Genomic DNA, 23626 nt, shown 5'->3' with positions numbered 1-23626 from the left:
AGGAAAGTTTGAGCAATAGTTTAAGTCTTTCATTTTCGAGGCGCATACTACCTTAAGATGATTTCTAATAGAGTGGGAAGGGATCTGTATCATAAAACAACAAAATTTGTGGAAAGTGCATTGAAAGTTAAAAGAAACGGAACTGGAATTGAAATAATTTAATACATCGACAATTGCCTAAAGTTACCGGATAACTTTTGTCTCAAAGGTCCGACGTTCAGAAACTTACGCCTTTCCAGATGTCCCTCACTGATACGACGTGCACGTGACAAACTCAGCTTCCTAATAAATGAAGTCATAAATCCTGATGTACTTGACTTATTCAAAACTTCGTTTTCCAGAACGTTTGCTCGCTGATGTTCCATCGACAACGATGATATGTGCGGCCGAACGCTATTGGTCTGACAGCTTTGACGATGCGATGTTCATTTAACCGCCTGGATATTTAGCATATTTATATATATATATAATGCACACGGCGTGCCCACACACATTTAAGACACGTTTGTTGCAACCTTCTCAAGCAAATTCTTTGGCAAGATGTACAAGAACGAGACGAGCTGTGCCGATGTATTCACTCAAAATTACACAGTGGCAGCCAACGATTCAGACGAAAATGTGGAACTACCAGCATTACCACGTGGAACTGTTCTTTCTCTTAGCATTGTTTTTGCAGCCGGTGTTTTCCTGTCTGCCGTCAGCAACGTCGTTGTTGCCTGTGTGATCATCCTAGGCAACCACAAGTCGCGGTCTTTCAATGTATTCCTGTTCAATCTGACGATTTCTGACTGGACCCTGAGCACCATCTGTCTCCCGTTTCTCTTCGAGTCGACTCTGACTGTGGAATGGAAATTCGGCAAGGTCATGTGCACTGCCGTGCCCTTGATATTGAAGGTAGGGCCGCATCTCTTGCAAGAACAAAAAAACCCGTACACTAGATACGCTGTCATAAGCGTTTAGATGCTCTAACATTTAAATTTCCCCTGATATTTTATCAATAGAAATGAATTTTGTAAGGTGTAACATGTATAGTATATTTGCTAATGTTGGGTATCGATATTTTGATGATAAATTTATTTCTGCTGTCTTCATGCTATGTGCAATACGCTCGGCATCAATTGCATCGATATGACGTCGCACTGACAACGATCGACGCGAGCGATTTTGTTCACGAACACCGGGCGAGAAAATCAGTGTGAAAATGCATCAGCTGCACGTAACCTGTCGGCTTGATGACAGTCACGATAACCATTATGTAACGTTCTAATTTGGCACATTCGAACATTGTTGATTGTGTTATGGTGTCTTTCTACTCATTTAACAGCGGATGACTTGACAACTGACCTAAGGTAGAACGAATTCTCGATTTTCTACAATTCTTTTCTGATCTACCACTTGTTTGGGCTTATTTTAAAGCTCTCGGAGAAAGAAATATTTTAAGCGTCGTAACTTTTCGAAAATCCAAAATTTAATTTTTTCCAATAGAAATAATACAAGGATGGCGGCCATTTTGAATTTCAAATATTGTTAAATGTTTGGTTATTTGTTTCTCAAGTCCGCAAATTTGACCCTGGGTTTAACCGTTGATGTCGTAAGCGAATTGTTGAAAGTTTCCTTTGGGAAATTTTCAGCAAATGTTTAATCTTTTCACTTTCGAGGTGCAGGTGCGTACTATCTTAAGGCTTTCAACAAGCTGTAAGCAAAAACGATCACTTATCTTAGGCCAGGTTAATCTTATGACAGTACTTCTTGGAATAATGCACCATGTTACTCATTCAGTCCAAGTACATGACGTCCCTTGCGACTACTTAATCGCCCTCCAGATCGCAAATCCCTCAATGCCAATGAAGACTTTTTTGCTACGTATACCTTGATGTATAAGAGCTGAGCAATTAATGTCGTGAATATTGATAACGAGCTTTTCTATCAAGCCCCTTTCGAGCAATGAAAGAACTATTAGTTGCACAAATGCAAAGTTTAACTGCATAGCATGCGAACTGCTCGTGCAGCAGTTCCCCTTCACAAAGGCTGATTATTACCTAGTTTAATAGAACCGACAAAATCTAAGAAGGATTAAAGTATACTGTCACCTGCTCCAATTTTGCCACATTACCATGGAAAGAGAAAATCTAACCAATCACAGATTTTAAGCGGGTGGCCGCTTTTTAAAAACAGCGCCCTCACATTGGCATTTTGAAAATCAAGGAACGCCCCTTTGACCACATATGGGCATTTTTTTAGATTACAGGTGACTGTATACCTTTAAGGCTGCATTCACAACCGCCTCTGAAGGGGGACGGGAGATTTCAGGGACAGACTTGAAAAAAATTACAACATGCCAGGGGAGATCTGAAAAAATGACATTTCAAAGGGGGACTTGGAAATTCATTGAATATCGAATTCCTTTTCAATTACCTTCTGGCACTTTCATTTCCTGCCATTTCCATTTTCAGCGCCCTTCTAGCACAAGTTTTAGGGTATATTGAACGATTTATTAATAATCCAAGCAGCCGCCTTGAGGCAAAAGATTTAGTATGTTATGATTTCTGCTTACCTAACCCCTATGTTGTGCAAAACTGTCCCCCTTAAAGAGGCACTCCCACTTGGTAACATTTTTAAAACACATTTTTTTAATGCCAACGGTCGATATTTGACATGGCGACTGCGCGCGGATCGCGAGATATCGATAAAAACATGTCCTCAAAAAAGTTAAAGTTTGAATTCCGGTGGCCCACCTGAATTCAGCTTCCGAACATAGAACGTTCGGCACTGGGGCCATTGTCAACTAAGCTATGGAGTACGAGTCTACACTGACGCTGCTGTACGCCACAGCAGTACCACTCGCGTCGGTGAGCGGTCATGTCCCATGGGAGAAAGCCGAGTCTTACTGACTCGGCAAAAAAAACCCGAAAAACAAAGTTTGCTGATTCCACCAGAATTCGCATAGGTGACTAGCACAGATAGGTGTGGTTTATACATAGTATGCATAGTGGCCGCCGCGTGGTGTTCGCGCATACCACACGCGGCGGCCGCTATATGTATCGAACCACGCGTAACTGTGTGGCAGACGACAAAATGTAGTCATCAGAGGCAACTAATATTTTACACGTAAAAACTGATATCTATGTGGTATTGTTTAAAAATTTAATACAACTGATTGATAATAATGAACACGACAAAAACTAAGGAGAAGTTTTAAACAAGAATTACCAGAGGTAAAGGCATTCATAATGTATATAAAGTCATCGCAGTAGGAGGTAATTTAATTGCGTCATTCGAACGTTTTTGGACTCCTTAGAATATCGTCAATCAGCACAACAACACACTTTCGGGGGATTTCGGGTCATAACCAGAAACGATCGTAAAACTTCGGAATGTGAAAAATACGCTCGGGAAATGACATGTTTTTATCGATATCTCGCGATCCGCGCGGAGTCGCCACGTCAAATATCGACCGTTGGCACTAAAAAAATATGTTTTTAAAATGTTACCAAGTGGGAGTGCCTCTTTAATGACTAACAGTTTTAACTTAACCTTTCAATGACAATTAGGGAGATAACTTATTTGATAACATTCTGCCATTGACAATACATTGGGTCTAAGTCAGTGTCAAACGCTCATTTCGCCGTATTTACATTTCATATTTCGAGGACTTTGACAGAATACAAACTATATAGTGTCATAAATAACAACTGCGAGCTTCAGATCAAACAACCTTTGAATAACAATTTGAGAGATAATAGGTATGTGTATTTCGTAGTTTCCTCATAAACTATAATGTATAGTGAATCAATATTTTCAGTGAAATTCCAAAATCAAATTTCTTGCACACACATGCACTTGTAACCACCTTGGTCTAATCAAGTACATTAATATCAATTATCAAACATCTATAAATACAGATTTAGCTGGTTTTGTATTGTAAAAAATTATTCATAGTTTCCCCATAGACTATAATGTAAAGTGGATCAACATTTTCAGCGAAATTCCCAAATTACATTTCTTGTACACATGTGCACTTGTAAACACCCCATGATAATCAAGTACATTTATATCAGTTATCAAATGTCTATAGATGAATAGATATTGCTAGTTTTATATTGAAAAATACGCGTTCTCATAGACTACCATGTATAGTGAATCAACATTATCGCATGAAATCCAAAAATCGATTTTTTTTGTACAGACATGCACTTTTTACACTTACATGAATTATCGAACATTAAGCTTACATAAATGTACAGATATAGCTTGTTTTATGGGAAAACGTTAAAATTTACCCAATATAGACTCCCTTGTATTAAGATTTGATATTTTTGGACGAAGCACTATATCGGCCACATTTTGCCTTCCTTTGAAGGGGGACTTCAAAATTATAGCAAGTAAGAAGGGGGACTTGAGCACATTGTGAGTTTGTTAGCGGGAATTTGAAAAAATCGGAGAACTTGTTTAGGATCTCCCATCCTCCCCCCTCCCCTCAAGAGGTGTTTGATAATTCAGCCCAAATACCACTAAAATGTCAAATATGCCGACAACAGAAAAAGGAAGAAAGACTTGTACGTGATTAAATTCTATATTCTTAACAAAGAGTGAATACAAATGTCCGTACACTTTTTAATGGAACCAATTATTTCCCTTCTTAGCATTAAAAATTTGGCGATGTATTAGTACACAAAATGATTTTGTTTAGTATAAACATCATCAAGGAGGGCAAGTTGTGCAAAAAGTAGGAATATATTGCACAAAGACCAGTGGTACCACTGAACTGAAAGCAGCACTGAGTCTAGCTTTGAAGAGCTGCTCAACACAGTCTCCTTTAATTCGTTGGTTTGGGGCAGCAATGGTACAGTGGTTCTAAGAATAGTAAAAGCCAAACCTTTTTTTCCATTTAAGGTAGAATGCGCCTCGGGGACAGATATTCGGACTCTCCGATTTTTACAATTTTTGTCTGATCTAGCACTTGAGAGGGGGCTCGTTTTGAAGCTCTTGGTGAGAGAAAACTTTTCACCGGCTTAGTTTTTCGAAAATTGAAAATTTTATTTTTCCCATAGAGTTAACACAAGGATGGCGGCCATTTTGAATTTCTGAATATCCGTAAATCTTGGGTAATTTGTTTCTCTAGTACCTAAATTTACACGGTGACCCCCATTTTTATTCTTGATTTTGAAAGAGAATGGTTGAAATATTCCTTTAGGAAAGTTTGATTAAAAGTTTAAGACTTTCACTTTCGAGGCGCTTACTACCTTAAAAAGCTGTAGTTGACGTGTATGGTATGTCGACAGTTTTGTGATGACTCTCATTGAATGTGGGTATTCACAAAGCCAACCATACCATCTATGTAATTGTATTTTTAATGCCCGAATGCGGAGGGGGGGGGGTCATAAGCTTATTGGGGGACGTTGCCAGGGGTTGGAGTCAGTTTAGCGTAGGTGTTGAAAACTGGGATCATTTTTCAAAAATTTGTCAATTTGAGAAAAAGCACCGGCACCCAAATTGGTTAAAAATGACAGGTCTGTCAATTTTAATATCAAACTTTTCAAAATATTCGCAAATAAGGTCTTACCTTTTCTGGAATAAATATCTCAAGGATTTTGCCACACTATGAAATCTAATAATGTTTGAAAGGTCTTCGCTGTTGCATTGGATAGTCTTGGTTTTCACGTCTTTGGAGTTAGTATAGTTCTTGCCCGATTCACGAACGCCTTTTTCGGTCCAAGAGCTAACTCTCAATTGCTGTCTTATTTACCAAACACATTTGGAAGAAATTTCTCTGAGAAATTTCTCTGAGTTTCGTTAAGCATACACAGAAATTCGTCGGTTTCACGTAGTTCTAAACAACAACAACAACAACAACAACAACAACAACAACAACTAACAACAACAACTACAACAACAACAAACCCAATATTTGCCTTGACCAAACTAGTTTTTCAGCAAAACAAGCATACTTACTATCGGACCGACGGATAAATATATTATGTCTTTTGCATATCGTAGCATTGTACATTGATATCAACAGTATCATTGACGGACAAAGCGAATTTTAGTTCTGTTTAAGCAGTGAGAAGAAAACTGTTATCAGCGTGTAAACATGTTTCGTACAGCATTACATATGATCTATAGTCTCCACATCATGGCATCATGGAGTCATCACACTCTTTTGGTAGCTCTATGATGGCATACACATATAAGGATAATGGCAAGATATTATGCCCATTCAGATTGTCGTTTACAAGGTTTGGCGTACATTCAGCCTAAGCTAAAAATATGCTGTGGCTTTGCATGCAACTGGCCTCATATGGAGTGATGTTGTCTAGAACACAATAAAAAATTGCTATGATGTTTAGCCTTAAGGTGTTATATTGTTTATTATGCTGCATTGCTATCTTGTGAAAATTCATGAAGTCGTCGTCAATTTTCTTGCTTGCAATAATATTTCTACAAAATCCCAGCCTGCCCAAAATGTTGTTAGAGCCGCCTGATTGCGCCTTCTGTCGGCTTCTCATAAAAATACAGATAAATCATTTACCTGTAAGAAAGAACATTTATGAACATCTGTTGTAAATGCCGCTCACGAAATGGTTTTGATCTGCTGTTATGTTGATTTGCAAATAAAATTTCTCAGATCACTATGAAAGTTTGCAAGTTTAAATCATTTGGAAAGAGATTGCATGAAATTCGAATAAACATCAATTTTTGTCACATCTAATAAAAACAGCAATCAATAGTGGTAATTTTGCATGTTACTGAAAGCTGATACAACAGTGCACGTATCAGTTAGAGGGCGCTTCCGATTTGGTCCATATCAAAAAATGTACAGAATAAGTCGAAATAGTAATGCGCCAAATTTCATTCTTTTAACCCAAAGTGCACAATTCTAACAAAAATTTTGGGTTAGCAGCCTCACTACTACAGGGGATGATTTTTTCCCTAAATCTGCCGAATTCTGGATGTCATGTAAATGTTATATGTCATCAATACAAGAAATTCTATAATCAACCGTTAAAACTGGCTGGTAATGTAACTCAGGGATTTCAATCAAGTTGTGATGTTAAACAAAGTACAACAAGGTACAAATCTTATTTCAAATATTTCTGAATTAGCTTCCACTGACAGATAGCAATCTTGTGGCTTAACCTGTAGTGTTTGCTAAAAAACTCGAAATAGTATTCGTTTCATATACGATCCTTTTTTTTTGCTCATGTGTTGACACACGTGAGCATATGTCGCAGCGATGTCTGTCTGTCTGTCCGTCTGTCTGTCTGTCTGTCTGTCTGTCTGTGTACTCAATATCACAAAAACGGTTCATCAGATCAGAATCAATTCTAATACATAGATTCAGTTTGCAAATGGCAAGAACTGATTAGTTTTTGGTGGGTGTGGCTTGCTTACTTTATGCTCATTTGCATAATAAATGATTTTATAAAAAACGGATATATATTGACAACAGCTGCAAACAATTTGATGAGATTCGCTACAAATGTTGATCACACGAAGATATATCAGCTGTGAAAGAATTAAGGGGTGACATAAAAGATAATGGATAATTTGCATATTTAATGAACTTTTTTATTAGAGACATATATCTGATTTGACTTGATCAAAATTGACAATACTTGGTATGTATATCGAAGATATTAAGATTTAACATGATTGAAAGTCATTAAGCATTTTTACTTCATCAAACTCTTAATTTGCATATTTAATGAACTTTTGAAATTAGGGATATTTATTTGAATTTAGTTGAACAAACTTGATGAAACTTACTATGTACATTAAAGATACTATGATATAACATTTTTGAAAGTCATTAAACATTTTTACTTCAGCCAAATACTTATTTGCATATTTAATAAACTTTCCTAATTAGATATATATATCTGAATTGACTTGACCAAAGTTGATGAAACTTGCTATGTACATTGAAGATACTATGATATAACATTATTGAAAGTCATTAAGCAGTTTCACTTCAGCCAATTCCTTATTTACATATTTAATGAACTTCACTAATTAGGGATGTATATCTGAATTGACTTGACTGAAGTTGATGAATCTTGCTACATATATTGAAGATACTATAAAACAACATTATTGAAAGTCATTAAACTTTTTTACTTCAGCCAATTCCTAATTTGCATATTTAATGAACTTTCCTAATTAGGGATATTTATCTGTATTGACTAGACCAAATTTGACGAAACTTGCTATGTACATTAAAGATACTATGATACAACATTGAAAGTCATTAAGCATTTTTACTTTAGTCAATTCCTTATTTGCAAATTTAATGAACTTTCCTAATTAAGGATATTTATCTGTCTTGACTAGACCAAAGTTGACGAATTGCTTTTTACATTAAAGATACTATGATACGACATTATTGAAAGTCATTTAACATTTTTACTTCAGCCAATTCCTAATTTGCATATTTAATGAGAACATTTCAGTCAATTCCTAATTTGCATATTTTAATGAACTTTCCTGATTGGGGATATATACTTAGATTTAGAATTAATCTGTGGTGAATATTATTCATTATGTTGATCATAACACTTTCAATGAAGTTGCAAACATGTGGCAAAGGTTCAAATTTACACATAACTGCAATATAATGAAACACGTGAGCATTTTCAGTTCATATCTGTTTTTTTGGGGAGGGTTGTTTGGTGTCACAGACTACAGACTGGTCACAAAACCGTCTTGATAAATTATGCCGTTGCAGAAAGTGGAATCGTTTTGCGTAAACTAAGAAACAAAGTTGAGCAAACTTGAACATGCGCAAGAGCTGTTGTGCACATATTGACTTGCTTGAGGGTAAAAACATATGAATATTGCCCGAGGGCCTGAGAGTAAGCCCTAACCAGTTTGTTTCATCAGGCAGTAGGCGAGGGATATGGGCTGTTCTTGGGTTGACTCTCGGGCCTGAGGAAAAAAACAAACACTGTTACCCGAATATGACCCCTGATTAAAATTCTTGACCATAAAAGAATAAGTATATTTTTATAGATTCCTTCGAGATAGTACGAGGTTGATTTTAAAAGTTATATAAAACCTTTCGAGTGGCCCGTTTCCTTAATTAATCCGTTGCAATGTGCCATATTTTTGTATTATCCGTATCATTAAGTGCAATGCCACGCTGAAAACTTTAATGTCTTCATTGACTTAAGGAAGGTATGCGCTTCGAAAGTGAAAGACTTAAACTTGTGCTCAGATTCCTCAATGAAACTTTCAGCCATTCTTTACTAAATCAAGAATAAAAATCAGGAGCCACCGTGCAAATGTACTAGAGAAACAAATAACCCAAGATTTACCGATATTTAATTCAAAATGGCCGCAATCCCTGTGTTAACTCTATGGGAAAAAATAAAATTTCCGATTTCAGGAAAATATAAGACGGTTAAAAGTTTCCTTACACCAAAAGCTTGAAAATGAACCCCGACAAGTGCTAAATCAGAAATGATTTGTAAAAGTTTGAGAGTCCGAATGTCTGTCTCCGAGGCGCGTTCTACCTTAAGGTGGATACAGTTTAGACCGATAGTATTGTAGTAGCGATAAAGTCTCATTGAAGATGTAATATTTTGTTGTATCTGTTCCTAGACCATCAATCTAACAGCGTCAAATAGAAAGTTCACATTGCCCGAGCTTATTATTTTTCCGATTTGGTTTTGAGTGTGATGTCAACATCCATGAGGAAGAAGATACAATATTACTTCCTCTGAGTTTCTGTTGCGCAGTGCTCGTATGCGCGTATGAAGTCAGTTATGAACGTCTGTCCATGTGTGCGTGTCTCCCGTAACGTACTGTAATCCCCATGGCAACAATAGCTGATTACATCCACATTCCTATATTCTTTACGACTAGGCATTCATTCTGTGTCATATACTCCGTTAATGTTACAACGATATCTGTCTCTTCATTACTTAATAGCCAGTCAACCGTTTTACGATTTAGAAATAAGCTTATGTGCCCAATCCAAATGACAGTGAACAAATCAACCTTTATAATTCTTCGAAGATGAATAAAATTAACGACATAAAATTGAAGGGTAGGGTATCCTTACTTCCATGGAATCTCGATATAAGTAAACGATCACCACATCAATTTCCCATCATTCATCATGTTCTACTGTTACAAAGAAAATGACAATCCCTTTTATTCTAAGTAGTTTTCGAGAAAGCTGGAACTCATCATGCTCCCTGTAAATTTCAAATCAGGTTTCACAGATCGCAAGTGTATTCAGTTTGATGGCAATTTGGATAGACAGGAATCGCGCCGTAATGCATCCCTGGGTCTCCGAGATCTCAACGCTGAAGAAAGTCTGCGCAGTTTTGCTGATATGGTCGCTGGCCTTCCTCATTGCCTGCCCCAAGCTGAAGTTCATGAAGACTGTCGACCTGCCTGTGAACGGAGAGCTGTTGCACTTCTGCACGGAGGTCTGGCCGGCAGCGGAGAGCCTCGACTTCAAGTTAATATACATCTGGGCTTTGTTCATTGTGACCTATGTCGTACCTATGGTAACTCTGTTCGGATGTTATCTAAGGATGGGTATGAAGTTGCTAAGAGACGAAATTCCTGGGTTAGCGGACGAAAGACGAAATACACTGCAAAGGCGAGCTAAACGAAAGGTATTTGAAAGATTTCCACGCTCCTTCAAAAGACCAAATGTCAGTAAAAAGTTGTTGCTATTATAGAAACGAACGCACTCTTAAAGTAAGACTATAGAAATTTACACAGAAAAATTCCTTGGGATAACTCAAATTATCTATGATTGTAAATAGCATACATAGGGCTGTAGCCACCATTCATTAACTCGACAGGATGTGAGTTACCAAACATTTTATTTCCTTCGGCCCGCAGCTGTCAGAAACATCAATCTGTTTCATCTTCCGATGAATATCTGGATATTTGACATTATTGTTAGTCATTCGGTATGTAAATTTCACTCAGAAATTTATTTCTGAAAGGCCCTTTAGAGAAATTGTAAATTTCGAATCATAGTAGAGACGAACAAAGGGTAGCCATGTTGTAGAGTTTTCTAGACTAAACATTATCATCAAATGAGCAAAAGCTTATATTTTCATTTCTTGTAAGTACCCATGTGCTGAGATAAAAAAGTTTTGCATTTCAGGGTTAAAATATTATAAGTAAATGAAAACAACAGCTGAATCCGGGAATTTAAATAATATTTTTCATTTTATATTTGCCTTCTACTCGTTCCTGTAGGCTTTCAGAACTTTGGTGTCCGTCATCATCCTGTTTGCAGTGTGCTGGTTGCCAAGCAACTTGTACAACCTCGTGTTGATTTCCTACAAAAGCAGTTTCTTCAAAACCCGCCAGCAGCTGACCATGACCTTGCGTGCCTGTTTGTTCATATGGATCGTCTTGTCTGATGCGGTCATTAACCCCTTCGTGTACATGTTTCTGAGTGATAGATTTGCGGTAAGAACTGCTCACGACCATATTTCTTCAACTTTTGGCGGGCATTTGTTCAAAATACGACGGGGTGATAAACAAACGCGTATTGCCATGTCATAGGGGCTGTAGCCGCCATTCATTAACTCGACAGGCTGTGAGTTACCAAACATTTCATTTCCTTCGGCCCGCAGCTGTCGGAAACACCAATCTGTTTCAAGTACCTCACATCCACAGGTGGTAATAAAACGGGCCGTTGCTATAGTCCGAATACAGGTCAAGAAATGTTTTTTTTATTACACATTACGTGGTCGTGCTGATTTAACGCCATAATTGCACTTTCATGTACTCACTGCAACAATATATCTTGAAACGTGTTCGCTTGACAAGTTCTTATTGCGGTCGTAAAGGACACAATATCTTAAGGTAGAATGCGCCTCGGGGACAGATATTCGGACTCTCAAACTTTTTCCAATGCTTTTCTGATATACCACTTGTGGGGGTTCATTTGAAAGCTCTCGGTGTAAGAAAATTGTAGCTTTTTACAGTCTTACTTCTTCCAAAATCGAAATTTTTTCCCTATACAGTCAACACAGGGATGGCAGCCATTTTGAATTTCAAATATCGGTAAATCTTGGGTAATTTATTCCTCCACTACCAAAATTTTCATGATGAACCCCGATCTTTATTCTTCATTTTGAAAGAGAATTTTCGAAAGAGTCCTCGAGGAAAGTTCGTGCAAAAGTTTAAGTCTTTCACAATCGAGGCGCATACTACCTTAATATACAGCTGTGCAACACACTCGTCGACATTCCACATGACAACCTTGTTTTACTAGAATCGTTGTTATCGGCCGAGTTCTTCCACTTTCTGTGCTAAGTGAACGTAAAATTTCGCCCTATTCATTAAGAGCTCCTTCTCGGTAGTCGGAAAGTCAATTACTTGAGTTTCGCGCATTAATACGATCTTCGGGTTGATTTCATTTCAAATGAATTCGTCTTATACCGTTTTGATGGTAGGTGGCTTGGAAGTTCAACTGGTGAAAATGTGTTATCGTTACTTTCTTGTACTGGCATTTACCGACCAATTTTTTCCCCAGCCGGGGAAACATGAACATCTTGCGTTGTCCTAATGTGTAACGCTTGTTCATATTGACACTCCTTGTAACTCTGACCTAGAAAATATAAAACCTTTGTGAAGGCAATTAAACTCATCCATTCCTGTTTATTTGTCTTTTCGCTGATTGGTCGACTCATGCGTATTGAGTCAAGGGTTGCCGTTTTTGCACTATGTGCGCGGCGGCGAAGTTGACGAGATAAGATAAGAAATGTACGGGCGCCTATATTGTAATGCAGTATTGTAGGTAGATATAACCCCCCCCCCCCCAGCCCCGTGATGTGACGAAGCCATATAACCAGACGCTCAGAAATTATCAAAACTGTACATCATAACATCGACCGTGAAAAGTTTCCCTGCACTTTAAAATGGAATTTCCAATCTTTTCCAGAACTCATAGGCTCTGCCTGAAACTGTATTGAATGCGCCGCGGGGAGAGATATGAGTGTAGTGTAAAAAATTACTAGTTATAGTTTGTTGCTGTCACAATCTGTGAAATATATCGACTCCGATAAATGCATACATACCTGTTCAATCACCATGCAGTTGTTAAGTGTCTGAAGGCAGCGCCCGCCATTGATGAAGGCGAATCAGATCAGTTCAAATCGAGAGAGTTTGCCGGGAAGAATAGCCATTCCTTCCGGTTGTTTGGATCAATAACTGGGGGGTAGTTGCGTTACGGTGAAGTCAGTGTGCCTAGGCTAGAAAGCGACTGTCCATTCAATCAGGCGATTTGTTTCAGTCGATTTATATTCATTCGAGGTGCAGTAACAATTCAGCTTGGCTAAAATATATCGCATTAATGAAGTTAACAAAGGTGTGAAGGGACTATTCATCTGATTTCACTGTTAGTAAAATGTACCGACCATTGAGTAATGACATATCAGGCACAGTTGCTGCAGTTCGCGGAACATCTGTTGGCACAAGACCACTGATGAATTTCCTATAGGCCTCCACAGTAGCGTTGAGCTCAGTTTTCTACTTTAAAACATTCAGCGACACGACCCGTCTTGACAGGTGTTAGGTCAATGTGTGGGCAAGTCCATGGACATTTTTAGTTGATGATGAAGCGCCCTCAGTGGTGTTTTTGGCCAAATTCAGGTTCATTTCTATGATTTTCATGGGCCTTATAACAGAATGCTAAAGCCATCTTTTACAACAATCTACATTTTGATTCAAGCAGGTAATTGTCGTTACAAAATACTGCAATTAAAGTTCAAACCAAACAAGAATCCATGCAGGTATCAAAACTTTAAGGTCCGCACTACTTTTTACCCGAACTATAGGGTAACGAACCCGGAAGTTAATTAGTGGTCTTGATCCAGTTTCTGAAGGCACTGCGTCCGCCATTACCAAAGGCAGGTCAGCTACATTCAAATCAAGTATGTTTTGCCTGGGAATAACAGTATTATTATCATTATTATTGTTGTTGTTGTTGTTGTTGTTGTTGTTGTTGTGCTGTAAAATATTGGGTACATGTATTTTGCAGAGAGAAGTCGAACGTTTAAGGATAACCTGCCTGCGACTTGGAAGAAGGGAAAGTGATGACGTAAGTGGTGCTTCGTATACACGACGGCGCTCACGCTCTGGAACGTTGAGTGTGCGAAGTCTGACTACAACATCCGGGAGATCAAATGGAGCGACACTGGTTTATACGAGAAGGGAGCAAAACGGTTTGACGAATTCTCAAGGGCATCGCTGAAGATACGGAAAACTAATTTGACGCGATGCGTGACCTAGCTGAGTTCGATTTTTCTAGCTAGTAAGTACCGTGGACGAAAACAACAACTCTCAGTACAGTTTAAATTTCGCGCTACTGTTAAAATTTCTCCACTGTTTCAAATTTAGCTCTACTGTTAAAAACTAGTAACTGTAGAGAGAAGTTTGAAACAGAACGAAGAGCGTCTCCAAGGCTAGTAGAGAATTTTTAAATAGTAGAGCGATAGAGCGAAATTTGAAACAGTGCGAAGAAATGTCGTTTTCGTCCACGGTTAGTAAGACAGCGGGCGTCGATCAAGGACATTCCAGAAAAAAATAGAGTAGGGACCAAGAATTGCAGATACAAATTATACAGACCGGATTCTGTTTCTGCCAGGCATATCTTGCGCGTCAGAAGGAAGCTATCAGGGCGGTCGTATAACAGCGTGTAGTGAAGGTACCGCGCTTCAACAAAAGCAAGCAAAAGTACATGTACGTAGTTATCTTCTGTGGTACTGGAAGAGGAATTTCTAACATTTTCGTAGAATCGATTGACACACCACTGGTTGGTTTGTCTCTAAATGTGAGATGTTTAGAATTATGTGATTTGACATTTGTGGTTATTGTGGATGTCTTCTCTTGATATATATTTAAAATGCGTATAGTGTTATATTTTCACTATTTTTGTTTTATACAACAAGATGTGTATTTTCCTACTGTTTTTCCCCTAAAGCACATTGAAATACCCAGTATTATTCATACCCACTGTAATGCATTTTGTACAGTATACAATATCATGATCAGGTTACTCCGGGCTTAGATTAACTTATAAACAATAATACGTGACATTTTACAGACAGAACTCATTTCGATATGAAAACACTGCACCATAACAGTAGGGCGGCTTAGAAATATATAAAAAGTCTTATATTTTAAATGTTTACATATGTAGTGAACTTTTGAAAATATATTTATTTAATATTTATATTTTATAAGGTATATATAGTGTTTGTCCATTGTAAATTTAACATTTATTGTATGCAGTGCACTTATGGAAATTATATATTTAATATGTATATTTCATAGGGACAATATATATTAAGTGTTTGTCTGTCGTAAATTTAACTACGGGTCATTCTGTTGTTGCCAAAGATGTAGTGACTACGATGCAGAATGTGATCGTATAGCTTTTTTCCAAGTATGAGAACCCTTAGATATCGTCAAGTCACAAAAGATAATCTTGAACCCCACTACCGACGTTATAGGTGGCTAATAACTCTCAACATATTTTGCAAAAAAAGGATTCTCATGCAAATATGCTTGATATTTCGTATTAAGTGTATTTCCTTACAAGGCGATCAAATATTCTTCGACTGGCGAACCAGAAAAGAAGGACATCTTTCAAACAAAGCTTCTTAAAGGAGCACCATTATCTGATACGTTTTTTGGGGGGGAAAGCAATGGACGAAAAATACATGTGCAGTCGCAGCGTTATTCGATTCCGAGTTCACAATGGGTCACGTGACAAAACATTGTACTCCCTTAATTTTCTGGTTCCTGCAACATTCTAGAAAATGTGCTGCAAGATTCCTGGCTTTTAACTTTTCATGAGTGAACACTCTCATATTGCGTTTGACAGTCAACTTCATCTTACAGCACAATAATGCCGCGTAATCTATTTTACAGTACACCACGGGTCATAACTCCCTTCGGTGACATTGGGTAAGTTTCATAAATATTATTGCAAAGATGGATGGGAGAGTCCACTGCATTCATGAAAATAAATTCTGTAATTTCTACTTCTTTGAATTTATGAGTACGTTATAAATCTTTGCTTATTACAATTTATTCTTGATTTCCCTAGAGAGGAACGATGGCATCTTGAGAAAGCCCGTCAGGGTTTTTAGACCCCCTGGCCCTGAATTTTTTTTCGAGTCATCATGTTATACGTATCAACACCAGTTTTCTTGGTCTACTCAATTTAGCAAGATTATATAATACCCCAAGTGACGGTGTCAGCGCTGTCTGTACGTTCGTCACGTGTTTCACGAAATAACTAGTACCGGTAACAGTGCACATGGAGACATGAGTTAATCCAACACTACATTTGGTAATTGGCGAAGGAGTGGTGAAAGGGCTTTGCTTCCGCCTTTTCAATGACGAAATAAATAGTACCGATAACAAAGCACACTTGAGTTTTTACAAGCAATTACAGTGCAATTCAACAACATTTTGGAACCCTTTCTAAAGACAACATGATTATTCACGAAAGTGAAATACGAATAACGTTTCAAAAGCCACGGTTATTTGGTCAATTGTAAGACAAGTAGGTATCCAACTGGCATATTTTTGGAAGTCTGCATGACACATTAAAGAAGAGAGAACCCATGCGCAATAATATTGCGGTAATTTCGCAAAAATGCCTCATTTACTTTATTTTTAGGCGCTTTAAATAAAATTTTGTGTTTGCCGTCCGCGTGCTGGTATGTTTCCAGGGAATGTTAAGACAACAAACACAATTAAGACTAATAACACTATTACAAATAAAAATATTATTTTTCCTTAAGAAACCGAATTAAAAAGGGCTTATGTTAATACACTTGTGTTTTTTTGTCCGTGTTTGTTCGTTTCCCTGGCTGGCTGGTAGGTTTTACAACAATCCAAGAACGACAAACGAAGATTTTTCTTCCAATGGCCTCATGAAGGTCAACATGAATTTCAGAACCCAATAAATTTATGGTTGTTCATCGAGTGAAAATACGTCCTTGTGTATTATTTGCATCATAGCTTTCCTCTGTCACAATGTTCAAATAGTGATGAAAAAATCATTTTGTTTTTATGGGGAGAATCGGTCAGAATAAATGCGAGTTCAACAGTACAAAAATGTCCTGTCTTTTATCCAATTTAATGCTTATTAATATTTAATTACTTTCTTTTCTGAATTCCATCAAAGCTTTTGGAAAAGCTTACATTTTTATGCTATCTCTGTTGATGTACAGTCTTGTATCACATCACATTCTGTATATTTGAATCTAAGTATATTTTCATGATGAAAAATTACAACGCATTCGACAAATATAATTTGCGGCACGAAATAGTATTTCTACAAGATGAGATATTACACACTTTTATCTACAATTTGTTTTAACAGAATAATTGACAGCTAATTCTTTTTACACCGACAGATACCAAGCGCCATTTTTTGAAAAATTTTGCGCGCCTTCGCTATCGTCTATTTCAAATTTGTGAACGAATTTCACAAAAACTTGAAGAATTCTGTAAAGCCATCATTAGCCCTACATGATCAAGTAAGAACCAAGCGCATAGTCTGTCAAATTGTTATTAAAAAAATTGAGATTCCAAATATCTGTTCCCTGGGGCGCAATTGACGAGCAGAATTAGAGCGGCACCTGGGTTTTCCATAAATTACTTTCAAAGACAAAAGAAATAGGACTTGCAGAATGCCCTCTTTAGATTGACATGTTTAGTTGTCCTCTGTGGGATTGGAATTGTTGGATTTCTTTCGATGGAATTATAACAGGCGTGTTTGGAGATGTTCCCCAAGGTTATCGCCACATAACTGTATGTACAATGTGTTAATGATATTGTGTTAAGTTAATATTTTAAAAAGTCATGCAAACTTTGGCACCAGTCCAATACACTTAATACAACGATGTCAAAGTAGGCCATATGTTCCCCGGATCAACAAAAAATGACAAAAATGTCAGTGTATAGGCGTGCTGTGACTAATGACAAGACGATTATGTCGTGCTATGAATTGAAACTTTTAAGCTGGTACTTCACTTCAGAGCAACGCGAGTGAACTCTCTGTCTTACGTCGACTCAAAATTGTGACGGGTATTAAACAAAGTGACGTGTGATGAAAACACAGTTAGGCCTACGCAGTCTAACGGAAGTTCGCATTGTTTTTATGTGAACGTTTTCCCGTAGTACTCACTGAATGCATATTTCATTTACAGTGGGAATATGTGTGTGTGTTGCCAGGGTAAATAGACCATTTATCAGTCCAGTCACCTTGACCTCGTACCAATCAACATTTGCGTCTCTTCTATCAATTTCAAATTTCTTTGTTATTTTAATTTGCCGAACATTGCCAATTAAGGGAATTTATGCAACATGTTTTTGTGTTTTTTACCGGTTTAGTAAAATAGCTAGCAGCCATTTTAAATTTAAACTTCGGTAAATTTTAGGTAACTCGTTTCTCTAAAACCAAACTTTGTGATCCCGATTCTTTGCTAGAATATGAAAAAGAATGGTTTTCAGGTTCCTTCTGAAAAAATGAAAAAAAATATATAAAGCGTAATACCTTGAAAATTAAACTTTACTTGCAATAATGTAGAACATCTCTCCTTCAGGCAATGTACTCTCAGAGTAGAATGCGACTCGGCGACAGATATTGCGACTCTCAAAATTTTGCAATACTTTTCTGATCTACCACTTGGTGGGAGAGGGTGGCTCAAAATAAGCTCTTGGAGTAATTTCACTGGGTTATTTTTTTGTGAAAATCGAAAATGTATTTTTCCCTATAGAGTTAATACAGGCGACTATATTGAATTTGAATTGTCTGTAAATATCGGGTTATTTGTTTCTCTAGACCCAAATTTTGCCCTGTTACCGCTGATTTTCATTTTGGATTTCGGAAGGGGATTGTTTAAAGTTTCCTGCGGGAATTTTGAGGAAAAGTTCAATTCTTTTAATTTCGAGAAGGGCATTATAAATGAAGGCTCTACAACTCTTTACCTAAAGTTACAACTCGATGACACAATCTACTTGCGACACCGATACTAATAACTATTTAACGGCGATTCGATCAGACAAACCAGTAGACTATCGACAGTCCCTTATGTCTTTTCTTTTCTATTATTGGTATAGTCCCTCGCAAATCCGGGAGTGGGAGGATTCGCACGTATAGCGCCGAAGGCGCGAGCGGGGATAACCGCGAGTGCCGAGGGCACGAGGCCTTCGGCACTCGTGGTCATGCCTGCGGCATTCTCAGCTCAGTTATGCATACATCCTCAGTTATACTTGCGAACCCCCTCCCCCACCAAATGTGCGAGAGACTATACCAATAATAGAAAAGAAAAAGCACAAGGAACTTTCGACAGTCTGACAAACCAGCAAAGTTGTCAAAAGCTTGTTTCAGATATTAGGTCTTGTAACTCCCGCCCGCAAACAAAATCTCTCGCAGATTTATTACAACTGCTGGATGGCGATATCACGCGCGAGCAAATACTCAGAGGCTGTTTCTGCCTAGATACAGGTGCCTATAGGTCACAGGTCATCTTCGTGTTCACGACTCACTGTGCAAATAATCAGCTGGTAAACAGTAACGGCACCAGATGTAAATCAGTCTTTTGGCCAAAAGAGCGACCGTTTCTGGTCACCGCGCGCGTCATTTCAGAACATGCGCGCTGTGGCTTTTTTTTGGGGGGGGGGATACTCATCAGTACAGCTACCCTTGATATCCCTGTTTGCATGTCCGAAAATGCTAAAAAGAAAAATGAGTTATTATGCAGCCACTGATAAAAGACAATAACTGCTGTATCAATAGTGCCAAACCAGCATCGTTAGGAATGAAAAAGAAAGGAAAATAAGAAAAAAGAAAAAAGAAACCCGCGTCGCCGCTTCACTTTTGCTGAATGTAAAGAGAGAGAAACAATTTTTTAACCCTTAGTTTCAATTTTGTACGACTGTTTTTGTGTTGCAAAAACGAGTTTTAGACGCTAACAAAGCTTGCCAAGTAGAACGAGGAGAAGCCTTCTGAACAACGTGTGCGAGTGATTCGTGATCAACCCAAGTGGCTACTTACAACGGAAAATAATAACACTTCACATTGGTTTGACTCTCATGGCAGAAAGACATTTTAAGGCTAGGTTTTTACATTTCTGAGCGTTTCGCCTATATTCTTTGCGGAATTCACTGGCAAACATATGTATACTTTCAAATCTCCAGTTAGTTTACTGAAATAAAGTTTAGCGTTATTTGGTCGATATGATCGACTCGGAAACCATCTGAGCTCACGTTTCGCTACCACTACGAACGACAGGTTTTCTCCCCGTTAGGACTTGAATGAAACTGTTCGATTCAAGTTAGAATGCGGCTCGGGGACAGATATTTGGACTCTCAAACTTTAACAATGCTTTTCTGATCTACAACTTTTGGGGATTCATTTGAAATCTCTTCGTGTAAGAAAATTTTCCACCGTCTTAGGTTTTCGTTCTCTATAGAGTTAACATGGGAGTTGGCGGTCATTTTGAATTTCAAATATCGGTAAATCTTCGGTTATTTGTTGCTCTACTTCTGAAATTTGCACGATTACCCCCAATTTTTATTCGTGATTTTGAAAGAGAAAAGTTTGAACAAAAGTTTAAATCTTTCATTTTCGAGGCGCATGCTACTCAACATAAAATGCACAAAGCCAATGAAGTCATAAACGCCCAGAAGAAGATATGCATACACAAAACCGTGGCTTTCTCGTAGGTATTGCATGATGAATTTTGATATCATGCACGTACATATCTCATATTTCGTAGAGTTTTAAAGTTATATCTTTGTTCTACATTTAGTGCCGTGTCTGATATTTTGTAAATGCTGATCACGAAATATCGAGAGGCTAGAACGATTATGAGTAGTTTAAGCCGTCCGTTCTCTTCTAATTCAACCAACGCCATACAATGAGCTGGCTAGTCTCGGTTACCTGGGTAACCGAGACTATGAGCTGGCATATTTGAACGAATCATTAACATTCATGTTACTCCTGGTCAATCAGCGATCTGTACACATACGCCATACATGATGATGAAAAAAAATAATTTAAGATCATATGTCCTTAGATCTGCAACTTGCCAAAGTGATGTCATATCCGGTCCTTGCAGCAAACATGTGATAAAAGATGGATATTTTATTTAGAGACAAACAAATGCAAAACAATCATCATCACGTGGCTAAGTAAAAAGAGTGCTTCACATACAGCGATATTTGAACGGTCGACTAGGACTGATCAAATCAGACCTAAGAGTCCGTGACCTCTGACCTGTTAAACACTAAACACTGCCACAATCTGAAATCTACAGACAAAGATAGAAAAAAATCCGTCTTGGGTTGTGTGTACATTACTTTCTCTACACTCATCAGCAAACTGAAGTACGCCTCTTCAAGTACACCTCAGATTCTACACAGTGTGTAATACAAAGCAGAATCAATACAATCGTTACTTATAGTACTGAATGTTTTTTTTCACGTACGGTATTCATGTAGAATGCACCTCGGGAACAGGCATTCGGACCCTAAAACTGTTGAAATATGCTTTAGGCCTACCACTTGTGAGGGATTTTTTTGAAGCTTATGGTGTTAATACACTTTTCATGGTCTCAGTTTTCTGAAAATGGGAATTTCATTTTCCTCTAATAGAGATAACTAACACAGGGATGGCGGCCATTTTGAATTTCAAATCTCGAAAATATTGGGTAATTTGTTTCTCTAATACAAAAGTTTGCACGGTGACCCCCGACTTTTGTTCTTGATGCTGAAAAAGAACAGTTGAAAGTTTGCTTGAGGAAAGTTTAAGCAAAAATTTGAGTTTTCATTTTCGAGGTGCGAACTACCTTAACCATTCGTAAAACACGTTTGGAACTAATTTGGGAGAATTGGATCTTTTGTGGGGTTTTTTCAAATTTCTCAAAAGTGTTGGGTGCCCTATAGCTGAGTGTTGCAATATTACAAATTACTCATAAAAACAAATGCATTACTTAAAGAGAAAAGTACATTTGCAGATTAAACCTAAATTGGTTCACTATCCAATCGTGTTGTAAGCAGTCTAACTTATACATTACTATTTTCTAATGTACATAAGTGGAAAAATTAAGAACCAAAGTTAAAACTTTCTGAAGTTTATAAACTGAAGATGTTAAACTTCCATGAAAAACGTCGATCTGTGGGTGCGGTGCGCAAACTTACTGCACTGTGACACATATGATTAAAGATATACAGTCATCTATTCCATTTTTGCCACAGTTACCATGGAAATAGAAAATCTAACCAATCAGATTTTAAGCGGGTGGCCGCTTTTTAAAAATAGCGCCCTCACATGGGCATTTTTGAATACCAAGGAACGCCCCTTTGACCATATATGGGCAAATTAGATCACAGGTGACTGTATACCTTTAAATACTGGTTCACTTCGTGATTGACTTCGTCATGAACATGAACCTAAAAGGTCAAAGGCCCCATTTTTGTCTGAAATCAATAGACAGTGATCTTGAATTACAAAAACTTACACATCAAAACACCTCCCTCGGATGCGGAGAGTGTGCTCTAACGTTGCTAGAGTAGGTCACAAACAAATATAGAGAGACTGGAAACGCAGCATGCCTTTTGTTCCATGGTCGTCTCGCTAGACTATTGGCTTTTCATATTAAAATGAGCTTCAAAGGTGTTAAAATTTTGGAGGCTTTGTTGTGGTTGATAATTGCACGAGATTATGCGAAAATACGACGAGATGGCATCGTACTGCCAGTCGCGTAGCAACCATAGTTACTTTGTGAGCTCTCAGGCCAGAAACACCGCTTCACGCCAATCAAAACATAACACGCCAGCAGTTTCATAAACATGTCCTACCTTGCTCACGTGTAAAAGACGGTATGACTGACCGTAAACCATTGAGTAAAACCAGACAGTATCGATAAAAGACTTTCAAATTTGGTTCAAACACACTCATTATATATTCATAAAAATATGAGAGGAATTTTTAAAACGGTAAAACTCACTTTCCTGAAGCTCAAAACACTCCCGTTTTCGCCAGCACGTCAATTCCGCTCAGCACCACACGACAACAACAACACAAACTTTACCGAACATACTTTCGTTTAACAATTGGCGAAAATCCGAAAATTACCGAAGGATGCATGGTCGGCACTCTTCGGAAAAGAGAGGCGAGAGCAACCTGAGGCGAGGCGAACATGGATAGGTTACGTAACCGCTTTACGCCTTAAACAATACCCGTTGCGAGTCTGTCTGTCTGAGTAGGTGTATAAAAAGTATCTGACTTTGCAAAACGCATTCATAACTCAATGAAGTACAGTTTACTCACAAAACGGTGTTCCGAATCTACGAAATGATTGTCAATGTAAGTGCTGCATGCAGTATATCTTTTGTGAATAATAAATCTTCAGAAAAGTCGTAAAGTGAAGTCGTAAAATTGCCATTGTATATATATTGCAACTCGGCGTGCATGGATATCTGCTGTTTTCAGCAAATAACATGTCGGTGAACGGTGCCAGTGAAAACCGTGGCAGATAAGTAATAGCAGATGTTGCGGACTGACCATGAAAGGTGTTGTCGGTTAACGGCGGCAGCGTGACACCCGAGCGATGTCACG

The 23626-nt window shown here is 37.9% G+C and overlaps 1 protein-coding gene across 1 annotated transcript; it reads left to right on the top strand.

Annotated features, from left to right (window-relative positions):
* The first annotated feature begins 488 nt into the window (after nt 1-488).
* On the top strand, nt 489-16827 carry LOC139116482 (prolactin-releasing peptide receptor-like). The gene is made up of 4 exons (XM_070679102.1): nt 489-894; nt 10218-10628; nt 11227-11442; nt 14021-16827. Exons 1-4 carry the CDS (start codon nt 541-543, stop codon nt 14231-14233), a joined length of 1194 nt encoding a protein of 397 aa, XP_070535203.1. The 5' UTR covers nt 489-540; the 3' UTR covers nt 14234-16827.
* Nucleotides 16828-23626: the final 6799 nt, after the last annotated feature.

This window comes from Ptychodera flava, chromosome 17 (genome assembly GCF_041260155.1).
Source record: "Ptychodera flava strain L36383 chromosome 17, AS_Pfla_20210202, whole genome shotgun sequence".
In the NCBI taxonomy this organism is placed as follows: Eukaryota; Metazoa; Hemichordata; class Enteropneusta; family Ptychoderidae; genus Ptychodera; species Ptychodera flava.
The sequence above is the reverse complement of the archived record's forward strand: the minus strand, read 5'-3'. Positions and strand labels throughout refer to the sequence as shown.